Here is a 24,159-nt window from a genome sequence, read left to right on the forward strand (position 1 = left end):
GGTATAACAGTGGGCAGTATGTACAGGAGAGGCGTGAGGAGGGTATAACAGTGGGCAGTATGTACAGGGGAGGAGTGAGGAGGGTATAACAGTGGGCAGTATGTACAGGAGAGGAGTGAGGAGGGTATAACAGTGGGCAGTATGTACAGAAGAGGAGTGAGGAGGGTATGGCAGTGGACAGTATGTACAGGAGAGGAGTGTGGAGGGGATGACAGTAGGCGGTATGTATATGAGAGGAGTGCGGAGGATATGAAAGTGGGCAGTATGTACAGGGGAGGAGTGTGGAGGGTATAACAGTGGGCAGTATGTACAGGAGAGGAGTGAGGAGGGTATAACAGTGGGCAGTATGTACAGAAGAGGAGTGAGGAGGGTATGGCAGTGGACAGTATATACAGGAGAGGAGTGTGGAGGGGATGACAGTAGGCGGTATGTATATGAGAGGAGTGCGGAGGATATGACAGTGGGCAGTATGTACAGGGGAGGAGTGTGGAGGGTATGACAATGGGCAATATGTACAGGAGAGGAGTGATGAGGGTATGACAGTGGGCAGTGTGTACAGGGGAGGAGTGAGAAAGGTATGACAGTGGGCAGTGTGTACAGGAGAGAAGTGTGGAGGGTATGGCAGTGGGCAATATGTGCGGATGAGGTGAGAAGGGTATGATGGTGAGCACTATGTCATTGTCTATTTTATTTTTTGAGAAGCCCCAGGAAGAAGTTGCCATTCCCCAATTTCCCACCCCAGAGAAGAATATTGCTTACAAGGCAGTGAGGCTGAAACTCTTCGGGTTCCTTTTTCCTAAAAACTACAATAGTTGCTCAAAAGTCCAAGAACTTCAGCGTGCATCAAAGGCCTCTCACACAGGATTTTTTGCTCCATGACAGATTTCCTTTTAACAAATAATCACTAAGCACTTAACTGTGTTTAGCGAACAGCTACTATGCCAATTCAGAATCCGAATGGCAGACTTTTATTAGATCTCGCTCCATCTCTGAACACTGCAAGTTTTTTTTTTTTTTTTTTTCTTACTGCACTGAATTTACAGTTTTCTAAACAAACGACAACAGGCAGAGTGCGCAGATTACAGACATAATGAGCCTGTAATATGCCACGCAATTGTTGCTTTAGTTACTGCACATCCATCACTGACATCCAGCACCACACTAGCAATTTCCCGATTTTCATTTTATTATTCCTTCTCAAGGCGATAATTATATTCAGCAACGCAGTTCAGTGCACAGGAACAAACACCGCGTCCCAAAAGCGCAACCTTTTTTTTCCCTGTGATTGGCTACGGCAGAAAATAGATTACAGACGCCAGTCCATCAAAGATCTAATTTTCGTCACACCTTTGCTTTGGCGTCTGATTTAGAGGCAATGTAAAACGTGTAGGACTTCAAAACAACATTTGTAACGATTGTTTATGATATCATATTAGCCAGGTAATAAATGCTATACATGAATATATTTTAAATTTAACCAGCAGGTGGAGCTGAAGCCTTCTTCTGACATGTTTAACAGGCCTGCTTTAACCGGTTCCCGACCAGCTCACGCAGATATACTGCAGCAGAATAGCGAAATCCCGTATGCGTACCGTATTTATCGCGGTATAACGCGCTCCCGCGTATACCGCGCACCCCTAAAGTGACCCCCAATCCTGTGGAAAAAAGTTATTTTTGTACTTACAGTTTTGGTGTCTTCCGCGGCGTCCATCGGCAGCCTCGTCGGGTCCGGCGTCCTTCTGCGGCTTCGGGTGTCCTTCTGCGGCTTCGGGTGTCCTTCTGCGGCTTGTGCGCTGTCCTTTTCGGCGGGTACAGTGTCTTCTTCGGCGGGTCCGGCGTCCTCGCGGCGTCCTCCCCGCTCGTTTCCCGCGCCGAGTTTTGAATACTACGCCAGCATATACCGAGCGCAGTACACTCGGGCAGGCTCGGCAACTGTCGCGCTCACGTCCTGTACGTCCAGGACGTGACCGCGGAAGAAGCCGAGACTGGCCGACTATACCCGAGTGTACTGCGCTCGGTATATGTCGGCGCAGTATTCAAAACTTGGCGCGGGAAATCGGGTATCGGCGTATATCGCGCACACACGATTTTGCCCTGATTTTCAGGGCAAAAAAGTGCGCGATATACGCCGATAAATACGGTACGTCTTTCCCTTTTTCGGGGACCAGAGGGCTTGCGCGCGTGGGACCCGATGCTCGTGGCCGCCGGGCATGATTGCCGGCAGGCACGCACGAGCGCCAGCACAGTGATTTGTGTGTGTAAACACACAAATCCCTGTGCGGTCAGGGAAGAGGAGCCATATTGTTTGTTCCTACCAAGTAGGAAAAACAATGTCTCCTGTCCTAGTCAATCCTATCCCCACACAGCGGGGGTGCCGATGCTCGTGACCGGTGGTCACGATGACAGCCGGCCACGCGCAATCGTTGGGCACGAGAGGAAGAACAAGGGCGCGTGTGTGTAAACACACATCCCTGTTCGGAGAGGAGATGCAGATCGTGAGTACCTACAAGCTGGGAACCACGATCTGTCATCTACTATAGTGAGTCCCATCTCTCCACAGTTAGAACACACAACAGGGAACACAATTAACCCCTTGATCGCCCCCTAGTGTTAACCCCTTTCCTGCCAGTGACATTTTCACAGTAAACAGTGCATTTTTATAGCACTGATCGCTGTATAAATGCCAATGGTCCCAAAAAAGTGTCAAAAGTCTCTGATCTGTCTGTCGCAATACCGCAAAAAATCACCGATCACTGCCATTACTAGTAAAAAAAATAATAATTAAAATGCCATAAAAATTGCATCAATCTTTCCCATCGTTTGTAGACACTATGGCTCCGGATTCACGTAGAGCGGCGTATATTTGTGCGGGCGTAGCGCATCTCATATGCGCTATGCCGACGTAACATTGAGAGGCAAGAACAGTATTCACAAAGCACTCGCTCCCAACGTTGCGCCGGCGTAACGTAAATTGTCCGGCGTAAGCCCGCCTAATTCAAAGTAAGGAAGTGGGCGTGATCCATTTAAATGAAGCTTGACCCCATGCAAATGATGGGCCGAACGAACGGCGCATGCGCCGTCCCATGGACGCATCCCAGTGCGCATCCTCACAATCACGTTGGAAATACTCCATATGACACGTCGAATCACTGCCCTGCCACGCCCAGCCCTATTCACGTACTACTACGTAAACGACGTAAAATACAACGGCTGTTCCCTGGTCCATACCCTAACATGACTTACCCCTGCTTTATGAGGGATAACTTTACGCCGGACGTAAGCCTTACGCAAACCGCGTATATGAATGCGCCGGGCGCAAGTACGTTCGTGAATCGGCGTATCTCCCTCATTCGCATATTCAAATCGTAAATCAATGGAAGCGCCCCTTGCGGCCAGCGTAAATATGCGCCCACGATACGACGGCGTAGGAAATTTACGTCGGTCGGAAGAAGCCTATTTTCAGGCGTATCTAGTTCTGTGGGCACGGCGCACAGATACGACGGCGCACATTTACACTTGCGCGACGTATCTCGAGATACGTCGGCGTAAGTGCTACGTGAATCTGGGCCAATAACTTTTGTGCAAACTAATCAATATACGCTTATTGCAATTTTTTACCAAAAATATGTAGAAGAATATATACTGATGAATAAATGTATTTATTTTTTAAATTAGGGGATATTTGTTTAGCAAAAAGTAAAAAAAAATATTGTATTTTCTTTCAAAATTGTCGCTCTTTTTTTGTTTATAGTGCAAAAAATAAAAAAACACAGAGGTGATTAAATACCACCACAAAAAAAAATCTATTTGTGAGAAAAAAAAGGATGTAATTTTTTTTTGGGTACAGCGTCGATCGACCGCGCAATTGTCAGTTAAAGCGACAAAGTGTCAAATTGTAAAAAGTGTTCTGGTCAGGAAGGGGGTAAAATCTTCCGGGGCTGAAGTGGTTAAAGCTGAATATCAGGGCATGTCCCAAAGCTGACCTTCACACTAAAGGGCATGTTAGGTCCCCACAGAGGCCTACGGCACATCGGCGCATGCGCTGGGATCCTTGGCAATTTGTGCATTTGCGTGCTTTCACGTGCACGCGCAAAGACTGCCACCAGGGAGGTGTAAAACCTTTCCTGTCTTTGCGTATGCATGGATAAAAAACCTGCGCATGCACAGACGTGCCGCAGGGTTTGGGTTTCCACAGAGGCCTACGTCACATCTGCGCATTTGCACTGTATTCCCCCGCATGCAAGGGTAACTTTAAAAGGATGTTGCAAGACAAAAGAGCGACCCTGAAGCAGGAAACCTGGAGCGGCGGCCATGGCACTAGGAACAAGGGAAAGACAGAATTAAAAGATAAAAGAAGCTGCATAGGGTTTAATATATCCTCTTGGCTATTATTTTTAATTTTTTTTTATTATTATTATTTATTAATGCATTAAATAGTTATATTAATTGTTTAAATAAGTAATCATTTTTGTTGTTTTTTTGTTTGTTTTTTCTACTTTTTTGAAAAATTTAAAAAAAAAAAGTTTGAAATTTGAAAAAGAAATATGCCGTGCTTTGTACTAGAAATATAATTTTAGTGTCATTTTAAATAGGACAAATTATAGAATGAAATGTATACATTTTGGGCCAGATTCACAAAGAATGAAATGTATACATTTTGGGCCAGATTCACAAAGAGATACGACGGTGTATTATCTACAGATACACCATCGTATCTCTGACTTACACTGGTCCTATCTATGCGCCTGATTCATAGAATCAGATACGCATAGATAGGGCTTAGATCCGACAGTGTTACACTGTGTTACACTGTCGGATCTTTTTTTCAATTTAAAAATGGCGCCGAGGGCGTTCCCGCTGATTTACCTTGAATAATATGTAAATCAGCGAGATACGCAAATTCATGAACGTACGCGGACCCGACGCAGTCTTCTTACGACGTTTCCGTAGCGGCTTTCCCGTCGTATACTTACCCCTGCTTTTATCAGGCGCAGCCAATGTTAAGTATAGCCGGCGTTCCCGCGTCGAATTTGAATTTTCTAACGTCGTTTGCGTATGCCGATTCACAAACACGCGCGTCGCAAGTCACGCTCACGTCGAAACCACTGACATCACTAGGAGCAATGCATTGCAATGCAATGCACGCCGGGAAATTCCCCGTACGGCGCATTTGCATTTAAATCGGCGCGGGAACGCGCCTGATTTAAATAGTACACTTCCCCTAGCCGCGGAATTTGAATCCTGCCGGGGGATTTAGGATCCGCCGCCGCAAGTTTGGAGGTAAGTGGTTTGTGAATTAGCCACTTGCCTCTCAAACTTGCGGGAGCGGATCTTAAATCACATAGATCGAGCGGATCTATAGATCCGCTGATCTACGTGAATCTGGCCCTTTATTTACAGTTTTACTTTTTTTTTAATTAAAATTCATTTTTAAAACTAAAACTGATAAAAAAAAAAAAAAATTCCCCTTTTGTCTATAGATAAAATACGTTTTGCCGAATAATATTGACAAAGGAAAGTCTAGTTTTTCCCCCTTAAAAAAATGCAGGTGGCACTGACAGATGGCACTGATTGGCACTAGCAGGTGGCACTGGTTTGGAACTGACAGGTGGCACTGATTGGCAGTGGTAGAGGTGGGTGACACTGGAAGTGACACTGATTGGCACTGGCTGGTGGCACTGATTTGCAGTAGCACTGGCAGGTTTCACACTAAGCCGCGTGTAACTAACTGTGTGAAACTAACAGAGGAGAGAGAGAGGAGCTGTCAGCTCGATGTCGGGGGTGGGCGGGACCCGGCAGCTAAATTACACCAGCCAATGATTGGGCTGCTTTAGAAAGGGGGCAGGGCCACATACACATAGCGGGTCGCCCAGATACCATCCCATTGGTGTATAATAGCTGCTGGGTCCTGCCCACCCCCAACATCGAGCTGACAGCTCCTCTCTCTCTTCTCTCTGTTACTTGTCAGTTTCACACTCAGCGCGGCGATTGATGCTGCCAGAGCCACCGAGTGTGGAGAAGGGAGGAGGAACGGCGGTCAGTGTAAAATAATTTTGATAATAATCGACCGATGCCGATTTATCAAAAATGGCCAAATATCGGCCGAAACATCGGTCTGCCTCTATAATACACCCCCCAATATATACACATAGCTTCCAACTGTCCTTGATTTCAAGGGACTGTCCCTGATTTGGAGCAATGTCCCTCTTTCCTCCTCATTTGCCGCTCATTTTGGTCTGATCCATATACTTGTATATAAAATAAACTTTTTATCTTTCAAAAAGTGATTCCAAGTGCTAAACATTTCATCCAAATTCACCCCCCATATATACACATAATACACCCCCCCCCCATATATACACATAATACACCCCCCCCATATATACACATAATTCATTCCCCCATACATACATATAATACACCCCCCCCCATATATACACATAATACACCCCCCATATATACACATAATTCATCCCCCCATATATACACATAATACACCCCCCATATATACACATAATACACCCCCCCCCCATATATACACATAATTCACCCCCCCCCATATATACACATAATTCATCCCCCCATATATACACATAATTCATCCCCCATATATACACATAATACACCCCCCCCCCATATATACACATAATTCACCCCCCCCCCCCCATATATACACATAATTCCCCCCCCCCCCCATATATACACATAATTCACCCCCCCCCCCATATACACATAATTCATTCCCCCATATATACACATAATTCATCCCCCCATATATACACATAATACACCCCCCATATATACACATAATACACCCCCCATATATACACATAATACACCCCCCCCCCATATATACATATAATACACTCCCCCCCCCCCATATATACATATAATACATCCCCCATATATACATATAATTCACCCCCCATATATACACATAATACACCCCCCCCCCCATATATACACATAATACACCCCCCATATATACACATAATACACTCCCCATATATACACATAATACACCCCCCATATATACACATAATACACCCCCCCCCATATATACATATAATACACTCCCCCCCCATATATACATATAATACATCCCCCATATATACATATAATTCACCCCCCCATATATACACATAATACACCCCCCCCCATATATACATATAATACACTCCCCCCCATATATACATATAATACATCCCCCATATATACATATAATTCACCCCCCCATATATACACATAATACACCCCCCCCCCATATATACATATAATACACCCCCCCCCCCCCATATATACATATAATACATCCCCCCATATATACATATAATACACCCCCCCATATACACATAGATAGAGATATACATACATTATATATATATATATATATATATATATATATATATATATATATATATATATATATATATATATATATATATATATATATATATATATATATATATATATATATATATATATACACACACACACACACATATTCAGTCACTAAGGGGTTAATGAACAATGGATGTAGCTCCGCCTTTCATTCACAAACAGTGACCTTTAGTTCTGGCCAACTGTCAAATCTATTTTTAGCTCAGGCCAAGTAAGCTGCAGTCCAGCTGCACAGTTCTGTTGCCATGGTAACCTCATTGTCTCAGCTGATGTGGATGCTATGACATCACAGCCTCTGAGCTTATATAAACAAACTCGTAGATAGTGTGTCATTTGAGATCAAGATTCCGAGACGATCAGAAGTGTTCTGACTCAGCTCTGAGAATTCTCATTCGATTTATTCAGATCTATCTGATTAGATAAGCGAATAATATATTAATTTCCTTGTCACATTTCTTTATCTTTTTGTGACATTTTGGGAAAAATGAGCCTTTGGAAAACGTTTGCCGTTTTCGGCGTTCTTCTGGCTCTTAGCGTAGAACATTCTCACACCCGGCCATTGTACATCCATGTGGATGCTACAGTTGGCTCTAAGCTGGCGATCCCGTGTGAGGTCCGCGCCGATCGTCTATCTGGTGCAAGCAGTGTTGGGATGGAGTGGGGAATGACTCCGGAAGGAGGAGGAGCCTACGCCCCTCTCCTGTACCGCGACGTGACCGACCTGCAGAAGGACCGTGTGGATTGTTCCATTACCATGGACCCGATCCAGTATAGAGACAGCGGAACCTACGAGGCCAGCTTCACCGTGGACAACGTCCTGTATCAGCCATTCAAGGTGGTCATCATTCATGTGACTGGTGAGTGTTACAGGTTTTGGTTTATTGTTCATTCTATGGGGGGGGGGGTCTACTGCGGGGGGGGGGGGGGGATCTACTGTGGGGGGGGGATCTACTGTGGGGGGGGTGGACCAGGCTGGGCAGGTCCAGCTCAGAGGGACTTGTGGGCTTCTGGGTAATCTGTAATCTGGGAATGTTAGCTAAAAGCCCAAGCCAGGTTTTGCGATTCGGCACTGCGTCGCTTTAACAGACAATTGCGCGGTCGTGCGACGCGGCTCCCAAACAAAATTGGCGTCCTTTTTTTCCCACAAATAGAGCTTTCTTTTGGTGGTATTTGATCACCTCTGCGGTTTTAATTTTTTGCGCTAAAAACAAAAATAGAGCGACAATTTTGAAAAAAAATCAATATTTTTTACTTTTTGCTATAATAAATATAAATATCTCCCAAAAACATATATATAAAAAAAAATGTCCTCAGTTTAGGCCGATACGTATTCTTCTACATATTTTTGGTAAAAAAAAAAAAAAAAATCGCAATAAGCGTTTATCGGTTGGTTTGCGCAAAAGTTATAGCGTTTACAAAATAGGGGATAGTTTTATTGCATTTTTATACATTTTTTTTTTTTTACTACTAATGGCGGCGATCAGCGATTTTTTTCGTGACTGCGACATTATGGCGGACACTTCGCACAATTTTGACACATTTTTGGGACCATTGTCATTTTCACAGCAAAAAATGCATTTAAAATGCATTCTTTATTGTGGAAATGACAGTTGCAGTTTGGGAGTTAACCACAGGGGGCGCTGAAGGGGTTATGTTTCACGTAGTGTGTGTTTACAACTGTAGGGGGGTGTGACTGTAGGTCTGACGTCATCGATCGTGTCTCCCTATAAAAGGGATGACGCATTCGATGCAGCCGCCACAGTGAAGCACGGGGAAGCCGTGTTTACATACGGCTCTCCCCGTTCTTCAGCTCCGGGGAGCGATCGCGAGGGGGTGGCTAGAAAGGAATAGCCGCCCCCTCATCCCGGATCGCTCCCAGAGCTACCAACCGCCGCATGTAACGCGGGGGGGGTCCCGATCGGACCCCCGACCCGCGGAAAGGCAGGGACGTACGGGTACGCCCATCTACCTGTACGTGCCATTTTGTGGACGTACATATACATGCGGCGGTCGTTAAGCGTTTAAGCATTCTGGGAGATCATGTGTGTCATCAATGGGGCATTGCGTTCTTTTTGTGAACCAGAAATGACGTGAGGCACATCCGGCGCCATGTTTGAAAGGGGCAGACCGGCTTTTGTTGCCATGGTTACACAAAGCTTCTTATACACAGTGATGGTCCGATTTGTCCTTAATTCATAGCCAATTGGATCAGGGACATTTGGAATAGATTTATAGTCATGAATGGAAACTGGTTTGTTGAACATTATAGCTCATTATTTGGACATTTAAATGAATTTCCTTTGTTTTTCTTTCATCAGATTCTACGTCCACGGAGACCGCTGATACCGAGACGTTCAAGAAGCACCAAAGCAACCTGAAAATACAATGGAAGACTCCTCCAGTCACTTCCATTGAGACCGCTGATACCGAGATGGTCAGGGAGGACCAAAGCCACCTGGAACCACAATGGAAGACCCCTTCAGTTGCTTCCTCTGAGACCGCTGATACCGAGACGGTCAGGGAGGACCAAAGCAACCTGGAAATACAGACGGAGACCCCTTCAGTCGCTTCCTCTGAGACCGCTGATACCGAGACGGTCAGGGAGGACCAAAGCCACCTGGAACCACAATGGGAGATCCCTCCAGTCACTTCCACTGAGACCGCTGATACCGAGACGGTCAGGAAGCACCAAAGAAACCTGGAAACACAATGGGAGACCCCGTCAGTCGCTTCCACTGAGACCGCTGATACCAAGACGGTCAGGAAGCACCAAAGAAACCTGGAAACACAATGGGAGACCCCTTCAGTCCCTTCCTCTGAGACCGCTCATACCGAGACGGTCAGGGAGGACCAAAGCAACCTGGAAATACAGAGGGAGACCCCTCCAGTCACCTCCTCTGACACCGCCAATACTGAGATGGTCAGCGAGGACCAAAGCAATGTGGAGATACAGAGGGAGACCCCTCCAGTCACTTCCACTGAGGAGGTCCCCACGATGTCACCAACAATGACAGTGACGACAACTACAACGGAGACCAGTACTTATAATACAGGAATAGTGAAACTTCCCACCAAGATCTACTATCAACTGAAGAGAAATGGCTACTTACCAATAGTGTCCGCTTTAGTTGGATTCGGTCTTCTAGTAGTAATCATGATCATCACATTCGTTGGGTAAGTTATTGCAAATTCTTCATAGGTTTTCTCCATTACACTTCATGCTATCACCCACTGTATGAGCCCTCCCCCTCCCAATATTTACCACTTTTCCTATAGGCGAGCAGTCAATCAGACCGAGGCAGTGTGTTTTCTGTACTTATTGTCCGGGGTTTAGCTGCACAAGCCCCTCACTGGTCATAATGAGATTAAAGCACCTTTTATGCCCCGTACACACGATCGGATTTTCCAAAAGTAAAAGTCCGATGTGAGCTTTTGGTCGGAAATTCCGACCACGTGTAGGCTCCTTCGGATTGAGAGCAGGTTCTCCATCCTTCCGAGGAAAAAAATTCAGATGGGCTGTGGCAATTCCGACGTGCAAAATTCTGACCCATGTTTGGAAACAATTCAACGCATGCTCGCAAGCATTGAACTTCAATTTTTTTTGGCTCGCCGTAGTGTTGTACGTCACCACGTTCTTGACGGTCAAAAGTTCAGAGAACTTTTGTGTGACCGTGTGTATGCAAGCCAAGCTTGAGCGGAATTCCGTTGATGGTTTTTCCCGACAGAAAATTTGATCGTGTGTACGGGGCATAACATTTTGTTCTATGGGGGAGGGGGTGAATGAACGGAGGCTGCTGGTAACAGTAACAAATGGGGTGATGGCGTGTGACTATTTGCTTTCGATCAAAACACAGATTTAAGTGGCGTCAGCTATTAATTCTGAACATTTCTGCTGGTTTATGGACACATTCTTATAACATTTCTTTCTTTATCTCCACAGAGTTTGGTACTGCAAGAAAAGACCAAGAGAGATAGACTGTCTAGAGATGGTAGTAGTTCAAGGACACCCAGAGATAAAAGGAGGATCCCCAGAGATAAAAGGACGATCCCCAGAGATAAAAGGACGATCCCCAGAGATGAAGGAAGTACACACAATGAGAGAAGGAGACACAGAGGAAGAAGGTGTCCTAGTGGTAAAAGTAGATGAAATACGCATCATGATGGAGCAAAGCGGAGATATGGAAGGAGGAATCACTGAGAGGGACAAAATGCACACACAGCTGACTGAAGTGTGCACAATAATGGAAAAAAGACACACATCGACGGAAGAAGTTGCAGCGATGGAAGAACTCTTAGTGATTAAACAAAAACTTGCAGAGATGCAAGAACTCGCAGTGAGGAAAGAAGAACTCACAGTGAGGGAAGAACAACTTGCAAAGATGCAAGAACAAATTGCAGAGACGCAGGAACTCGCAGTGAGGAAAGAAGAACAACTTGCAGTGAGGGAAAAACAACTTGCAAAGATGCAAGAAAAATTTGCAGAGACGCAAAAACTCGCAGTGAGGAAAGAACAACTTGCAAAGATGCAAAAAAAAATTGAAGAGACGCAAAAACTTGCAGTGATAAGAGAAGAACAACTCGCAGTGAGGAAAGAAGAACAACTCGCAGTGAGGAAAGAAGAACAACTCGCAGTGAGGGAAAAACAACTTGCCAAGATGCAAGAAAAATTTGAAGAGACGCAAAAACTCGCAGTGAGGAAAGAAGAACAACTCGCAGTGAGGGAAGAAACTCTTGCAAAGATGCACGAAAAATTTGCAGAGATGCAAGAACTCGCAGTGAGGAAAGAAGAACTCACAGTGAGGGAAGAACAACTTGCAAAGATGCAAGAACTCGCAGTGAGGAAAGAAGAACAACTCGCAGTGAGGGAAGAACAACTTGCAAAGATGCAAGAAAAATTTGCAGCGATGCAAAAACTCGCAGTGAGGAAAGAACAACTTGCAAAGATGCAAAAAAAACATGAAGAGGCGCAAAAACTCGCAGTGAGGAAAGAAGAACAACTCGCAGTGAGGAAAGAAGAACAACTCGCAGTGAGGGAAAAACAACTTGCAAAGATGCAAGAAAAATGTGAAGAGACGCAAAAACTCGCAGTGAGGAAAGAAGAACAACTCGCAGTGAGGGAAGAAACTCTTGCAAAGATGCACGAAAAATTTGCAGAGACGCAAGAACTCGCAGTGAGGAAAGAAGAACTCACAGTGAGGGAAGAACAACTTGCAAAGATGCAAGAACAATTTGCAGAGACGCAGGAACTCGCAGTGAGGAAAGAAGAACAACTTGCAAAGATGCAAGAAAAATTTGCAGCGACGCAAAAACTCGCAGTAAGGAAAGAACAACTCGCAGTGAGGAAAGAACAACTTGCAAAGATGCAAAAAAAACATGAAGAGGCGCAAAAACTTGCAGTGAGGAAAGAAGAACAACTCGCAGTGAGGAAAGAAGAACAACTCGCAGTGAGGAAAGAAGAACAACTCGCAGTCAGGGAAAAACAACTTGCAAAGATGCAAGAAAAATTTGAAGAGACGCAAAAACTCGCAGTGAGGAAAGAAGAACAACTCGCAGTGAGGGAAGAAACTCTTGCAAAGATGCACGAAAAATTTGCAGCGACGCAAAAACTCGCAGTGAGGAAAGAACAACTTGCAAAGATGCAAAAAAAACATGAAGAGGCGCAACAACTCGCAGTGAGGAAAGAAGAACAACTTGCAAAGATGCAAGAAAAATTTGAAGAGACGCAAAAACTCGCAGTGAGGAAAGAAGAACAACTCGCAGTGAGCGAAGAACAACTTGCAAAGATGCAAAAAAAAATTTGCAGAGGCACAGGAACTCGCAGTGAGCAAAGAAGAACAACTTGCAAAGATGCAAGAGAAATTTACAGAGACGAAAGAAGAACTGGCTGCAACTAAAAAGAAGTGAGGGAAGAAGACTAAAGTCTAAAGCGGATGCCCGCCGAATTTTTTATTTTTTTAATTCAGCAGCTACAAATACTGCTGCTGCTAACTTTTAAAAATAAGGACACTTACCTGTCCAGGGCACCCGCGATGTTGGATGCCGCCGCCATCTTCGGAAAGGGAATTAGGAGCCTTGCGGCTTCACTTGCTGGTTCCCTACTACGCATGCGCGACTCGTGCTGCACAATGTCCCTGGTCCCCGCTGTCTTCTGGGACCTGTGTGTCCTTAACAACTAATGACTCATCAGCTGTCGGCAGGTTTCCCGCTGACATCTGAATGAAAACCAAAAGAATTACCAGCAATAAAATTTGAAGATAAATCAGCATTGGGTTCCCCCCAATCCATACTATGCCCATCAGGTCTGGTGTGGATTTTAAGGGGAACCTCACGCCAAAATAAAAAAAATAAATAGTTTGGGGGTCCAAAATCCGACCTTTACCCTAGTATGCAGCCTGGTAGTCCAGGAAGGGGGGGAGGGGGACGAGTGAGCGTCCTTTCCCCCCTACCTCCTGAACCATACCAGGCCACATGCCCTCAACATGGGGGGTGCTTTGGAGTAGGGGGCTCCCCTCCCCCAAAGTACCTTGTCCCAATCAACATGGGGACAAGGTGCTTTGGGGGACGGGGAGGGGAGCCCCTTTACCCCAAAGCACCCTTCACGTTGAGGACATGTGGCCTGGTATGGTTGGGGGTGGGGGACTGGGCGCTCGCTCGCCCCTCCCTTTTCTAGCCTGCCAGGTTGCATGCTTTGATAAATCTCTGGTATTCATTTTCTTGGAACCCACAATAATTTTTTTCCCTACTGCGCATGCGCGACTCGTGCTGCACAATGTCCCTGTTCCCCGCTGTCTTCTGGGACTTGTGTGTCCTTAACAACTAATGACTCATCAGCTGTCGGCAGGTTTCCCGCTGACATCTGAATGAAAACCAAAGAATTGCCAGCAATAAAATTTGAAGGTAAATCAACATGGGGTTCCCCCCAATCCATACTATGCCCATCAGGTCTGGTATGGATTTTAAGGGGAACCTCACACCAAAAAAAAAAAAATGGTTTGGGGTCCAAAATCCGACCTTTACCCTAGTATGCAGCCTGGTAGTCCAGGAAGGGGGGGGGGCGAGTGAGCGTCCTTTCCCCCCTACCTCCTGAACCATACCAGGCCACATGCCCTCAACATGGGGGGTGCTTTGGAGTAGGGGGCTCCCCTCCCCCAAAGTACCTTGTCCCAATCAACATAGGGACAAGGTGCGTTGGGGGATGGGGGGGGGAGTCCCTCTACCCCAAAGCACCCTTCACGTTGAGGACATGTGGCCTGGTATGGTTGGGGGTGGGGGACTGGGCGATCGCTCGCCCCTCCCTTTTCTAGCCTGCCAGGTTGCATGCTTTGATAAATCTCTGGTATTCGTTTTCTTGGAACCCACAATAATTTTTTTCCCTACTGCGCATGCGCCACTCGTGCTGTGCAATGCCACTGGTCCCCGCTGTCTTCTGGGACCTGTGTGTCCTTAACAACTAATGACTCATCAGCTGTCGGCAGGTTTCCCGCTGACATCTGAATGAAAACCAAAAGAATTGCCAGCAATAACATTTGAAGATAAATCAGCATTGGGTTGCCCCCAATCCATACTATGCCCATCAGGTCTGGTATGGATTTTAAGGGGAACCTCAGGCCAAAAAAAAAAAGAAAAATACCAGGCCACATGCCCTCAACATGGGGGGTGCTTTAGAGTAGGGTGCTCCCCTCCCCCAAAGTACCTTGTCCCAATCAACATGGGGACAAGGTGCTTTGGGGGGACGGGGAGGGGAGCCCCTCTACCCCAAAGCACCCTTCACGTTGAGGACATGTGGCCTGGTATGGTTGCTTTAGATAGATGTACACACACATACACAACCACATTAGGAGAGAGTAGATCGCACACACAGATTATAGGATGAGGCCGTACTACAAACATACACCCAACATTAGAAAAAGGATGACTAGCATACAGTAGGGTAGCTTAGTGTAGGTCCTGCCCTAGAAGAGTCTACCTTGCCGTGGTGGGCAGGCTTAGAATCTCTTGGTCAAAAGTGTGTCAGCGAATGGGCGAGAGGATCACTAGATCTTCACTTATGACCAATAGATTTTACCAAAGGACTCTTGGTTTATTCAGAGTATATATAGTTAGAAAAGGAAAAAAAAATGTGTATAGATCCATAATTCTACTTTCATAAACACACAATAAAAATTTGGTATATTTGAATTGTTTCCTCTTTTATTTAATCCTTTCATGACCAGGACTCATTGCCACTTGGATGCCCAGGCCACATTTGCAAGGCTGGAAGGGGCTCTATGGCTACTTCTTCCACTTCAGGTGTTTATGTATTAACATTAGGGGTGCGCATCTTCACTGGTCTCACGATTAAATTTGATTACGATTATCCTGTTCACGATTCGATTTGACTCCACGATGCATCGCGACTAATACCCAAGTGCCCATGGTTTTCAACTTTTCATCGAAAAAAATCATTCAAGCAGTCAGAAAATTAAGAAATATAATTTATTTTTATCTGCTATTTAAAAAAAAAAAATGACAGTATTTGTGAAAAGATCACTAAAGCCCTGTACACACGACCGGAAAACCTGGCGGTAAAAAGGGGGGAAAACCAAGAACCTGCTCAGTAACTTTCCCCCTGTACACACCAGAGGTTTTCCCCCAAATATATGTAGCGCCTGGTTGCTTTTCAGAACCGGTGCTAGTGTAAATTTAGGGGGGGTCAGAGAGTTAAGCGACTCTGGCCATGTTAATTGGTTCAAATTTGAAGCCTCTGTGTCAGCTTTGGCTGTGCTGTGGGTTCATGCTGCCGTTTCTGGGGTGCTGATCCAACCCCAGGCCAACAGGTGGCAGCAGTGGAGTCAGGGATTTGGATGCTTTTTCCCAGCAGCCTATCAGGAGGAGTGTTTCCTCGCTGTGCATGCTGGGGAAGGGTATTTATGAGGCAGACGTAATTTTGCTTGGGTCTTCTTCCCATGTGGCACCCACCTTCAGGGTAGCCATACCACAGCACCTTGGCAAAATGGCCTTCCGGGGCGGGATGTGCGTGCTACGTGGTGTTCCTGGTCCCGGGACCATGTTGGCCCGGAGCAACCGAGCTGCGGCTGGGGCCCAGTGATCAACTGGGTGCCCAATCTGATGAGGTCCTGAGCTGTCCGTTCCTGTGTGAGAAAGCTGTACGGTGGAGAGTCTGCCTGAGTACCACCAAGAGAGGTTGGTGTTCCAAGAGGTATCTGACTATCCACCTGGGACCAGGGTAACTGGGTGCTGAGAGACTGGACGTCGGTCGCCTATCAGCCGGTACCTGAAACAAAACTACCTGAAGTTGATCCGGGTGTCGAATCTGTTAAGGAGGAATCGGGACCACTATTGTCTCCATTTTGTTCAACCATTGGGAGGGAGTGTGGCAGAGACTTGGCCCCAGTTCGAGTGACATTCTGGTTGCCAGGTTTGTGAGAGAGGCCTGTCCGGGTGCGCTATACCCATTCCCGGTAGAGTGGTGAAACTGTTTCCCATCTACATGCACCTGGATCTGCTTTTCTTCATTTCTACTATCTCTCTACTATTCACCAAGTTCTATTGTTTTTACCCGGCTCGTTAATAAAAGCACAGAAAAGACATAGGCCCGGATTCACATACATTGGCGCATATTTATGCCGGCGTAGCGTATCGAATATACGCTACGCCGACGCAGCGCAGAGAGGCAAGCACAGTATTCACAAAGCACTTGCTCCCACTCGCTCTCAAATCTACGCTGGGTTTCCTCAGTGTATTCCGGCGTAGGTGGAAGTGGGCGTGAGCCATGCTAATGAGTCGTGGCCCCATGCAAATGATGGGCCAAGCGCCATAGAAGTACTTAAAGCAAACGGCGCATGCGCCGTCCCGTGGCGGCATCCCAGTGCACATGCTCAGAATCACGTCGAAACAACTTCCTAAGATACGTCGAATCACTGCCTACGACGTGAATGTAACCTACGCCTAGCCATATTCACGTACAACGTAAAATACGACGGCTGTTCCCTGGTCCATACCTTTGCATGGGTTGCGCCTCATATATGGGGAATAACTTTAAGCCGGACGTACGACTTACGCAAACCGCGTATATTATGCGCCGGGTGCAAGTACGTTCGTGAATCGGCGTATCTCCCTCATTTGCATATGTGCATCTAAAATCAATGGGAGCGGCAAATGCGACCAGCGTAAATATGCGCCCACGATACGCCGGCGTAGACAAGTTACGTCGGTCGGATGAAGCCTATTTTCAGGCGTATCTAGCCTCCGTGAGAGACTCTTTACCTTGATCGGTGTTGTGGGGTGTCAGACTGACACCCTGCAACAACGATCACCGCGATGCGCGCCCCCGGGGGCGCGCAGCGGCTCAGAATCCTGAGGACGTCATATGACGTCCAGTCAGGATTCTACAACCACTTTGCCGACGTCAATATGTCATTGGCGGGCGGCAAGTGGTTAAGATGTAAAAAGTGAATAATACGCTGTCATCGACATTCGAGTCCACAATCTCTGGTAAGAGTACATACCCCGTTATTTTGATTGAAGATACAACACCTCGATGTTTCCACATGTTCACTATATAACTGTGCTTCACTTCTGAGTAACAACTATTTTAAACGGGACTTTATGTGTTCACTACATGGATTGGTTCATTCATTTGGACATTTCCCATAATCTTCTATATACGAGTTATATATATATATACACGTTATGTTTTCACACATTGTGACCTACCTTCATGTGTAAAGCAACATTTGATTATTTGATAATTGCTTACTCATCTTTTTAGCGCTACATTTGAATGATACTTTATTAGCCATAGTTTCACTTTGAATAGGGAACTAGAAAACCACATAGTCCTGCATGAGGCAGTGTATATGTTTCGATAGCTAATAGTAATCACATTCAACTGGACCTGTTCTGTAACATTGAGGACATTTCATAGCTTAACCAAGCTACTTCTTCAGTTCCAATGAGTTTGGAAGATACTCAAGATATCCGATCATTTATGTTATAAAGGTGTGTCTATAAATGTTGGGGTATCTTCCTGAAACTCATTGGAAACAAAGAAAGGGCTTATTTAAGCTACAAAACAACTTCAACATTACAGAAAAAGTCCAGTTGAATGTGACCAACTACTACTAGTTATACCATGACTTGCATAAAAGAGGACCTTCATATAATATCTGCTTTGATGTTTTATAGTACAATTGTCAAATACAGGGGTCCATTGATTCCCACCTAGATATCGTATAAATAAGTATTGAATGGGTAACTGATTTCAATGTGCTCACATTAAATTTGTGGCGCCACTCAAAGCTGGAATGGAAGATGAAAAGTTTCCCCATCGGTCTTCAGAGAATGGGAGCAGGCATACATTCACTAATCCAGCAGTGTGAGCATATTGAGGGTAAGACGCCGCTCAAACCAACTCAACAATACATTCAGGGTTTGACAAATTTGCTTGGAATCTAGGAGCCAGCTAAAAAAGTTAGGAGCCAGAAAACGCGCCCCGTCCAGCCAAGCTCGCGCGCAGAAGCGAACACATACGTGAGAAGTGCCTGCAAACGGTATTCAAACCACGCATGGGAAGTATCGCCGTGATCGTTAGAGCGAGAGCAATAATTCTAGCTCTAGACCTCCTCTGTAACTCAAAACATGCAACTTGTAGAATTTTTTAAATGTCGCCTATGGAGATTTTAAAGGGTAAAAGTTTGTCGGCATTCCACAAGCGGACGCAATTTTGAAGCGTGACATGTTGGGTATCCATTTACTCGGCGTAACATTATCTTTCACAATATAAAAAAAAATTGAAATAACTTTACTGTTTTATTTTTTAATTAAAAAAAGTGTATTTTTCCCCCAAAAAAGTGCGCTTGTAAGACCGCTGCGCAAATACGGTGTGACAGAAAGTTCTCTAGGGTGTTAGAATAAAAAAATATACATAATGTTTGGGGGTTCTAATTAGAGGGAAGGAGATGGCAGTGAAAACAACAGAAAAAAAACACACATTAGAACTGAAGTTTTACTTGTAATGCTAACGGCCACCACCAGATGGCGCAGGTCGGAGAAGGAAGCTTGGGCCTTCACAAGGCTGCAAAGCCGCAGCCTAAATTACCAGCCGCCGTGGGCCTGCCGCGATCGTGACGTGGTGGAGGTGGGGGCGCACGGAGACACAGGATCCTGTGCCTTCGTGCGCCCCCACCTCCCCCACCACGCAACCGCGGCGGGCCCGAGACGGCCGGTAATTGAGGCCTCAATTGCGACCTAGCGCACGGATTTTGTCGAGCCCTGACTCAATGTGTATGTATGTGTGCGGCCTTAACCCAGTGGGCAGGGCGAAACACGTCAGAGGTATGGCCACACACTTACATACATATTGATTAATGTTGGGTTAGTTTGAGAGGCGTGGAATATAAAAAAAAACTAAAAGCAAGACTTAAAGCGGGAGTTCACCCGAAAAAAATGTTTTAACATTAGATTGATGCTCATTTTGTCAAGGGGAATCGGGTGTTTTTTTTTTTAAATCGAAGCCGTACTTACCGTTTTAGAGAGCGATCTTCTCCGCCGCTTCCGGGTATGGTCTTCGGGACTTAGGCGTTCCTATTTGATTGACAGGCTTCCGACGGTCGCATACATCGCGTCACGAGTAGCCGAAAGTCGGTGCGGCTCTATGTGGCGCCTGCGCACAGACGTTCGGCTACATTTTTTTTTTCAGATGATTCTCTCGCTGTTACCTTTCCAAATCGGGTACTCATCTGTCATAGTATTGCAGCCACCAGCATTGTCTTTTACAATTTTATTTTATAAAATTCATAGATGGACGTTTCCATCTTGACTATGGGCACTCTGAAGCCCACCAGGATTTTCCTCCGGGATACGGTGAATACTGACGTCCCAGCATTCACTGCTCTATCCCGCGCATGTGCAGTGTTGACGGCGAGCGTCGCCGTCAACACTACACAGTTGCCATCACAACGACCGTTGTACTGAGAAGGTCACGCCCCGTTGTGATTACACTACAGTGCGTCTCCTGGAAGTCTCGACACATCACTCCCAGGAGACATCGCGCTCAGCCAGGGAATTGTAAAGGCACGCCCACTCCCACGGGGTAAGGATCCCTAAAACAACAGAAAATGCTGCCGAATCAAGGTAAGCAATCAGATTTTTAAAAAAAACGATGGATTATACATACAGGATGGCTAGTGGTATGAATAAGACAAAGTTGACATTTAGGGTGAACCTCCGCTTTAATGCGAGCAAGCTCACATGGTGTTAAGTGCTTGCGGGCGTGCTCCCGTGATACAGCCGGCGGCCATAGCCACTCACTGTATCACTCGGCTCCGCCCACTGGCACGCGGCGTCAATGGATGTAATTGACAGAAGCGCAAGCCAATGGCTGCACTGCTTTCAATCAACCAATGAATGAGCCGGGAAGACGACCGAGAAGCCTGCTCGTTCGCGGCGCAGGACTTTCAAGGGGTCAGGTAAGTAATCGGGGGGGATGCTAATACTTGGGATGTTTTTTCACCTTAATGCATAGAATGCATTAAGGTGAAAAAACATTTACCTTTACAACCCCTTTAATGATGTTTGTTTTCTTACCCGATTCCCCCAGGGGGGTAGGAGTTTTTTTTTCCCGGTTTTGCCTTTCTTTTCTTTCTCCCATCTTCTTGCCTCCCGTCTACCCTTTCCTAATCCCCGCTTCTTGGATTTCTTTCTTTATCTCTTCCTGGCTTCTCGGACTCTGATTGGCCCAGCTATTGGGCCCTAGTCTGGGCCTTAATTGTTCACAGTCACTGGATTGTCCTTCAGTTTTATGTGTTATGGTGATCTTTGCAATGTATCCCTGAGTTCAGCGGGGACATGTGCCCCTGTTGAGGCAATTAGAGTCATCTGTACCTATTGATACACTGTTATGCTTTTCATACCATGTTTCCCCCGAAAATAAGCCTGGGTCTTAAATTAATTTTGGCAACAAAAGACACAGTAGGGCTTATTTTCGGGGTATGTCTTATCATGTAATGTGCTGTCTTCTCTCCCCCTCTCTCTCCCTGCCTGACAGAAATCCCCAGTGTGAACGGAGTTAAAATGCTTGTAAAATCATATAATCCACTCTATTACTGTAGTATATAATGTACAAAATAATTTATGCAAAATACCTTTGTTATAGCGCCGCTCTGCACTTCTGTGACCCGCCAGAGCTCTCTTCCCCGCAATTATATTACAGAAACACATACATTGGGGCAGATCCACAGAGCGAGTACGCCGGCGTATCTACTGATACGCCGGCGTACTTTCAAGTTACCCGCGTCGTATCTTTAGTTTGAATCCTCAAACCAAGATACAATGGCATCTGGGTTAGATCCGACAGGTGTACGTCCTCGTACGCCTTCGGATCGTAGATGCAATACTTCGGCGTCCGCTGGGTGGAGTTTGCGTCGTTTTCCGCATCGGGTATGCAAATTAGCTATTTCCGACGATCCACGAACGTGCGCGCGGCCGTCGCATTCTTTTACGTCGTCTCTAATCGGCTTTTTCCGGCGTATAGTTAAAGCTGGTGTTTTGCGGCGTATAGTTAGACTTGCCATGTTAAGTATGGCCGTCGTTCCCGCGTTTAATTTGAATATTTTTTTTTTTTTGCGTAAGTCGTCCGTGAATCGGGATGGACGTAATTCACGTCTATGTTAAAAAAAAAAGACGTCCTAGCGACGTCATTTAGCGCAATGCACGGCGGGAAATTTAGGGACGGCGCATGCGCAGTTCATTCGGCGCGGGGACGTGCTTCATTTAAATGAAACACGCCCCCTAATCGCCGACTTGAATTCCGCCGCCCGAGATACACTACGCCGCCGTAACTTACGGCGCAAAATCTTTAAGGATTCGATTCAAAGCCAGGTAAGGTACGGCGGCGTATCTCTGATACGCTGCGCGGGTGCAGATCTCTGTGGATCTGCCCCCTTGTACATACATACTGTAATAGAGTGGATTATAGGATTTTACAAGCATTTTAAACTTATGGCTTATTTTCTAGGTAGGGCTTATATTGCAGCCCTCCTGGAAAATAACACTAGGTCTTATTTTCGGGGTAGGTCTCATTTTCAAGGAAAAACACGGTATATGCATAAATAATGATTAAAAAAAATAGAGTACAGGATCACAGTAGCACTTAAATAAAATGGCATAACTAGCGACCTACCTGAGACCTTCATTTTCTCTGGCCTACCGGGAAGGACTTCCTTTTCATCGGGTAGCTTCTGCTTGTCAATTGTGCCTTTGCTGTATGTAACATCTGATGTAAAAACACAGACAAGAGCCTAGTCTTCTCATTTCCATTGAAATAAAGGCTAATATAATGCAGACTAAGGCTGCATTCACACCTAGGCGTATTGTCGCCTGTAGCGCGACGCTATTGCAGCCTGCAATACGCTGGAGGGGTGATTTTACATTGTCGGCTATGGAGATGGTTCACATCTCCACGCCGAACGCCGAAACGCCTGAAGCTCAAAACAAGTCCCGGACCTTTTTTTCAGGCGGCTTTCGGCGTTCGGCCATAGCCGACAATGTTGATCACCCCTCCTGTGTATGTTACCACTGCGTATTTTACCGTGGTAACATACGGGACAATTCGCGGCAAATCGCGGGACAAAACGCTGCAATTTGTCGCGGCAAAATACGCCGCGTTCAGGTGTGAATGGAGCCTTAAAGCTGAAGTTTAATCTGCTTATATTTTGCCTTCCCTGGTTGTCCACCCCCCACCCAACTCCAATACTCACCAAAAAGGTGAAATAAGATGATCCCAAGTGACAGAAAAGTTGTGATAAGCATGATCTACCTTTGAACGAAAACGACTAAATGCGTAAAATTCCGCCTTCAACAGAAAATTTATAGACGGGGCGAGAGGTTGGATTTGGAACGGGAACTAACAGATGATTCACCATCCAACCTAAAGTTTGGCTCTCCCGTGAAAACAAACTATTATGACATTATGAAAAACTCTCACACAATTAGAAACAGAAGACGCAGTCAATGGTTGGGTCATGCCAAGGTTGACGAAAAAGAAATAACATTCAAGAGAAACAATAAAAACATGTAATTATTAAGGCTATGAAGGTCAGGAAGAGAGAAAGCTTTTGAGAAAGCATTGGAGGAGCCAGTTCTACCTCTCTGATTATTCCACTTGACATTTTCGTAAAGCAGTGTGTACTTTGGACATGGTTTAGGGTTTCCGATGGCAACATATCATTTTGCCAAATATGAACATTTGCATTTATACCGGCTCAGAGGAAATAGCCTCCTCCAATTTTCATCCATCAGAGAAAAGTGCATTCAAAGATCAGTCCATTTGAAGAAAAAATTGAGAAATGAGAAATGTGAAGGTAGAAAAGACCATCGTCCGTTGTATTGAGTAGAATCACGGGAAGATGTAGGCCCGGATTCAGAAAGGAGTTACGTCGGCGTATCTCCAGATACGCCGTCGTAACTCCGAATGCGGGCCGTCGCATCTCGGTGTCTGATTCATAGAATCAGATACGCCTCAATGTTGCCTAGATACGAACGGCGTAAGTCCCCTACGCCGTCGTATCTTAGGGTGCAATATTTACGCTGACCGCTAGGGGCGCTTCCCTAGACTTCCGAGTTGAATATGCAAATTAGGTAGATACGCCGATTCAGAAACGTACGTCCGCCCGGCGCATTTTTTTACGTCGTTTACGTAAGGCTTTTTCCGGCGTAAAGTTACCCCTGCTCTAGGAGGCGTAGCCAATGTTAATTATG

General features: G+C 45.7%; 1 protein-coding gene across 4 annotated transcripts in view; it reads right to left on the minus strand.

The window, feature by feature from the left end:
• The window catches only part of MSRA (methionine sulfoxide reductase A), a 460,936-nt gene that overhangs the window by 407,238 nt on the left and 29,539 nt on the right, over positions 1-24,159 (minus strand). For 2 of the 4 annotated variants that reach the window (XM_040348093.1, XM_040348094.1), the window contains exon 3: positions 22,583-22,675. The exons of 1 other annotated variant lie outside the window; for it this stretch is intronic. In XM_040348093.1, the coding sequence (XP_040204027.1) occupies positions 22,583-22,675 (93 nt within the window). Of the gene's footprint in view, positions 1-22,582; positions 22,676-23,159; positions 23,261-24,159 lie in introns of those variants that run through there. One more of the 4 variants, XM_040348096.1, reaches the window with a different exon arrangement.

This window comes from Rana temporaria, chromosome 4 (assembly GCF_905171775.1).
Source record: "Rana temporaria chromosome 4, aRanTem1.1, whole genome shotgun sequence".
Taxonomy (NCBI): Eukaryota; Metazoa; Chordata; class Amphibia; order Anura; family Ranidae; genus Rana; species Rana temporaria.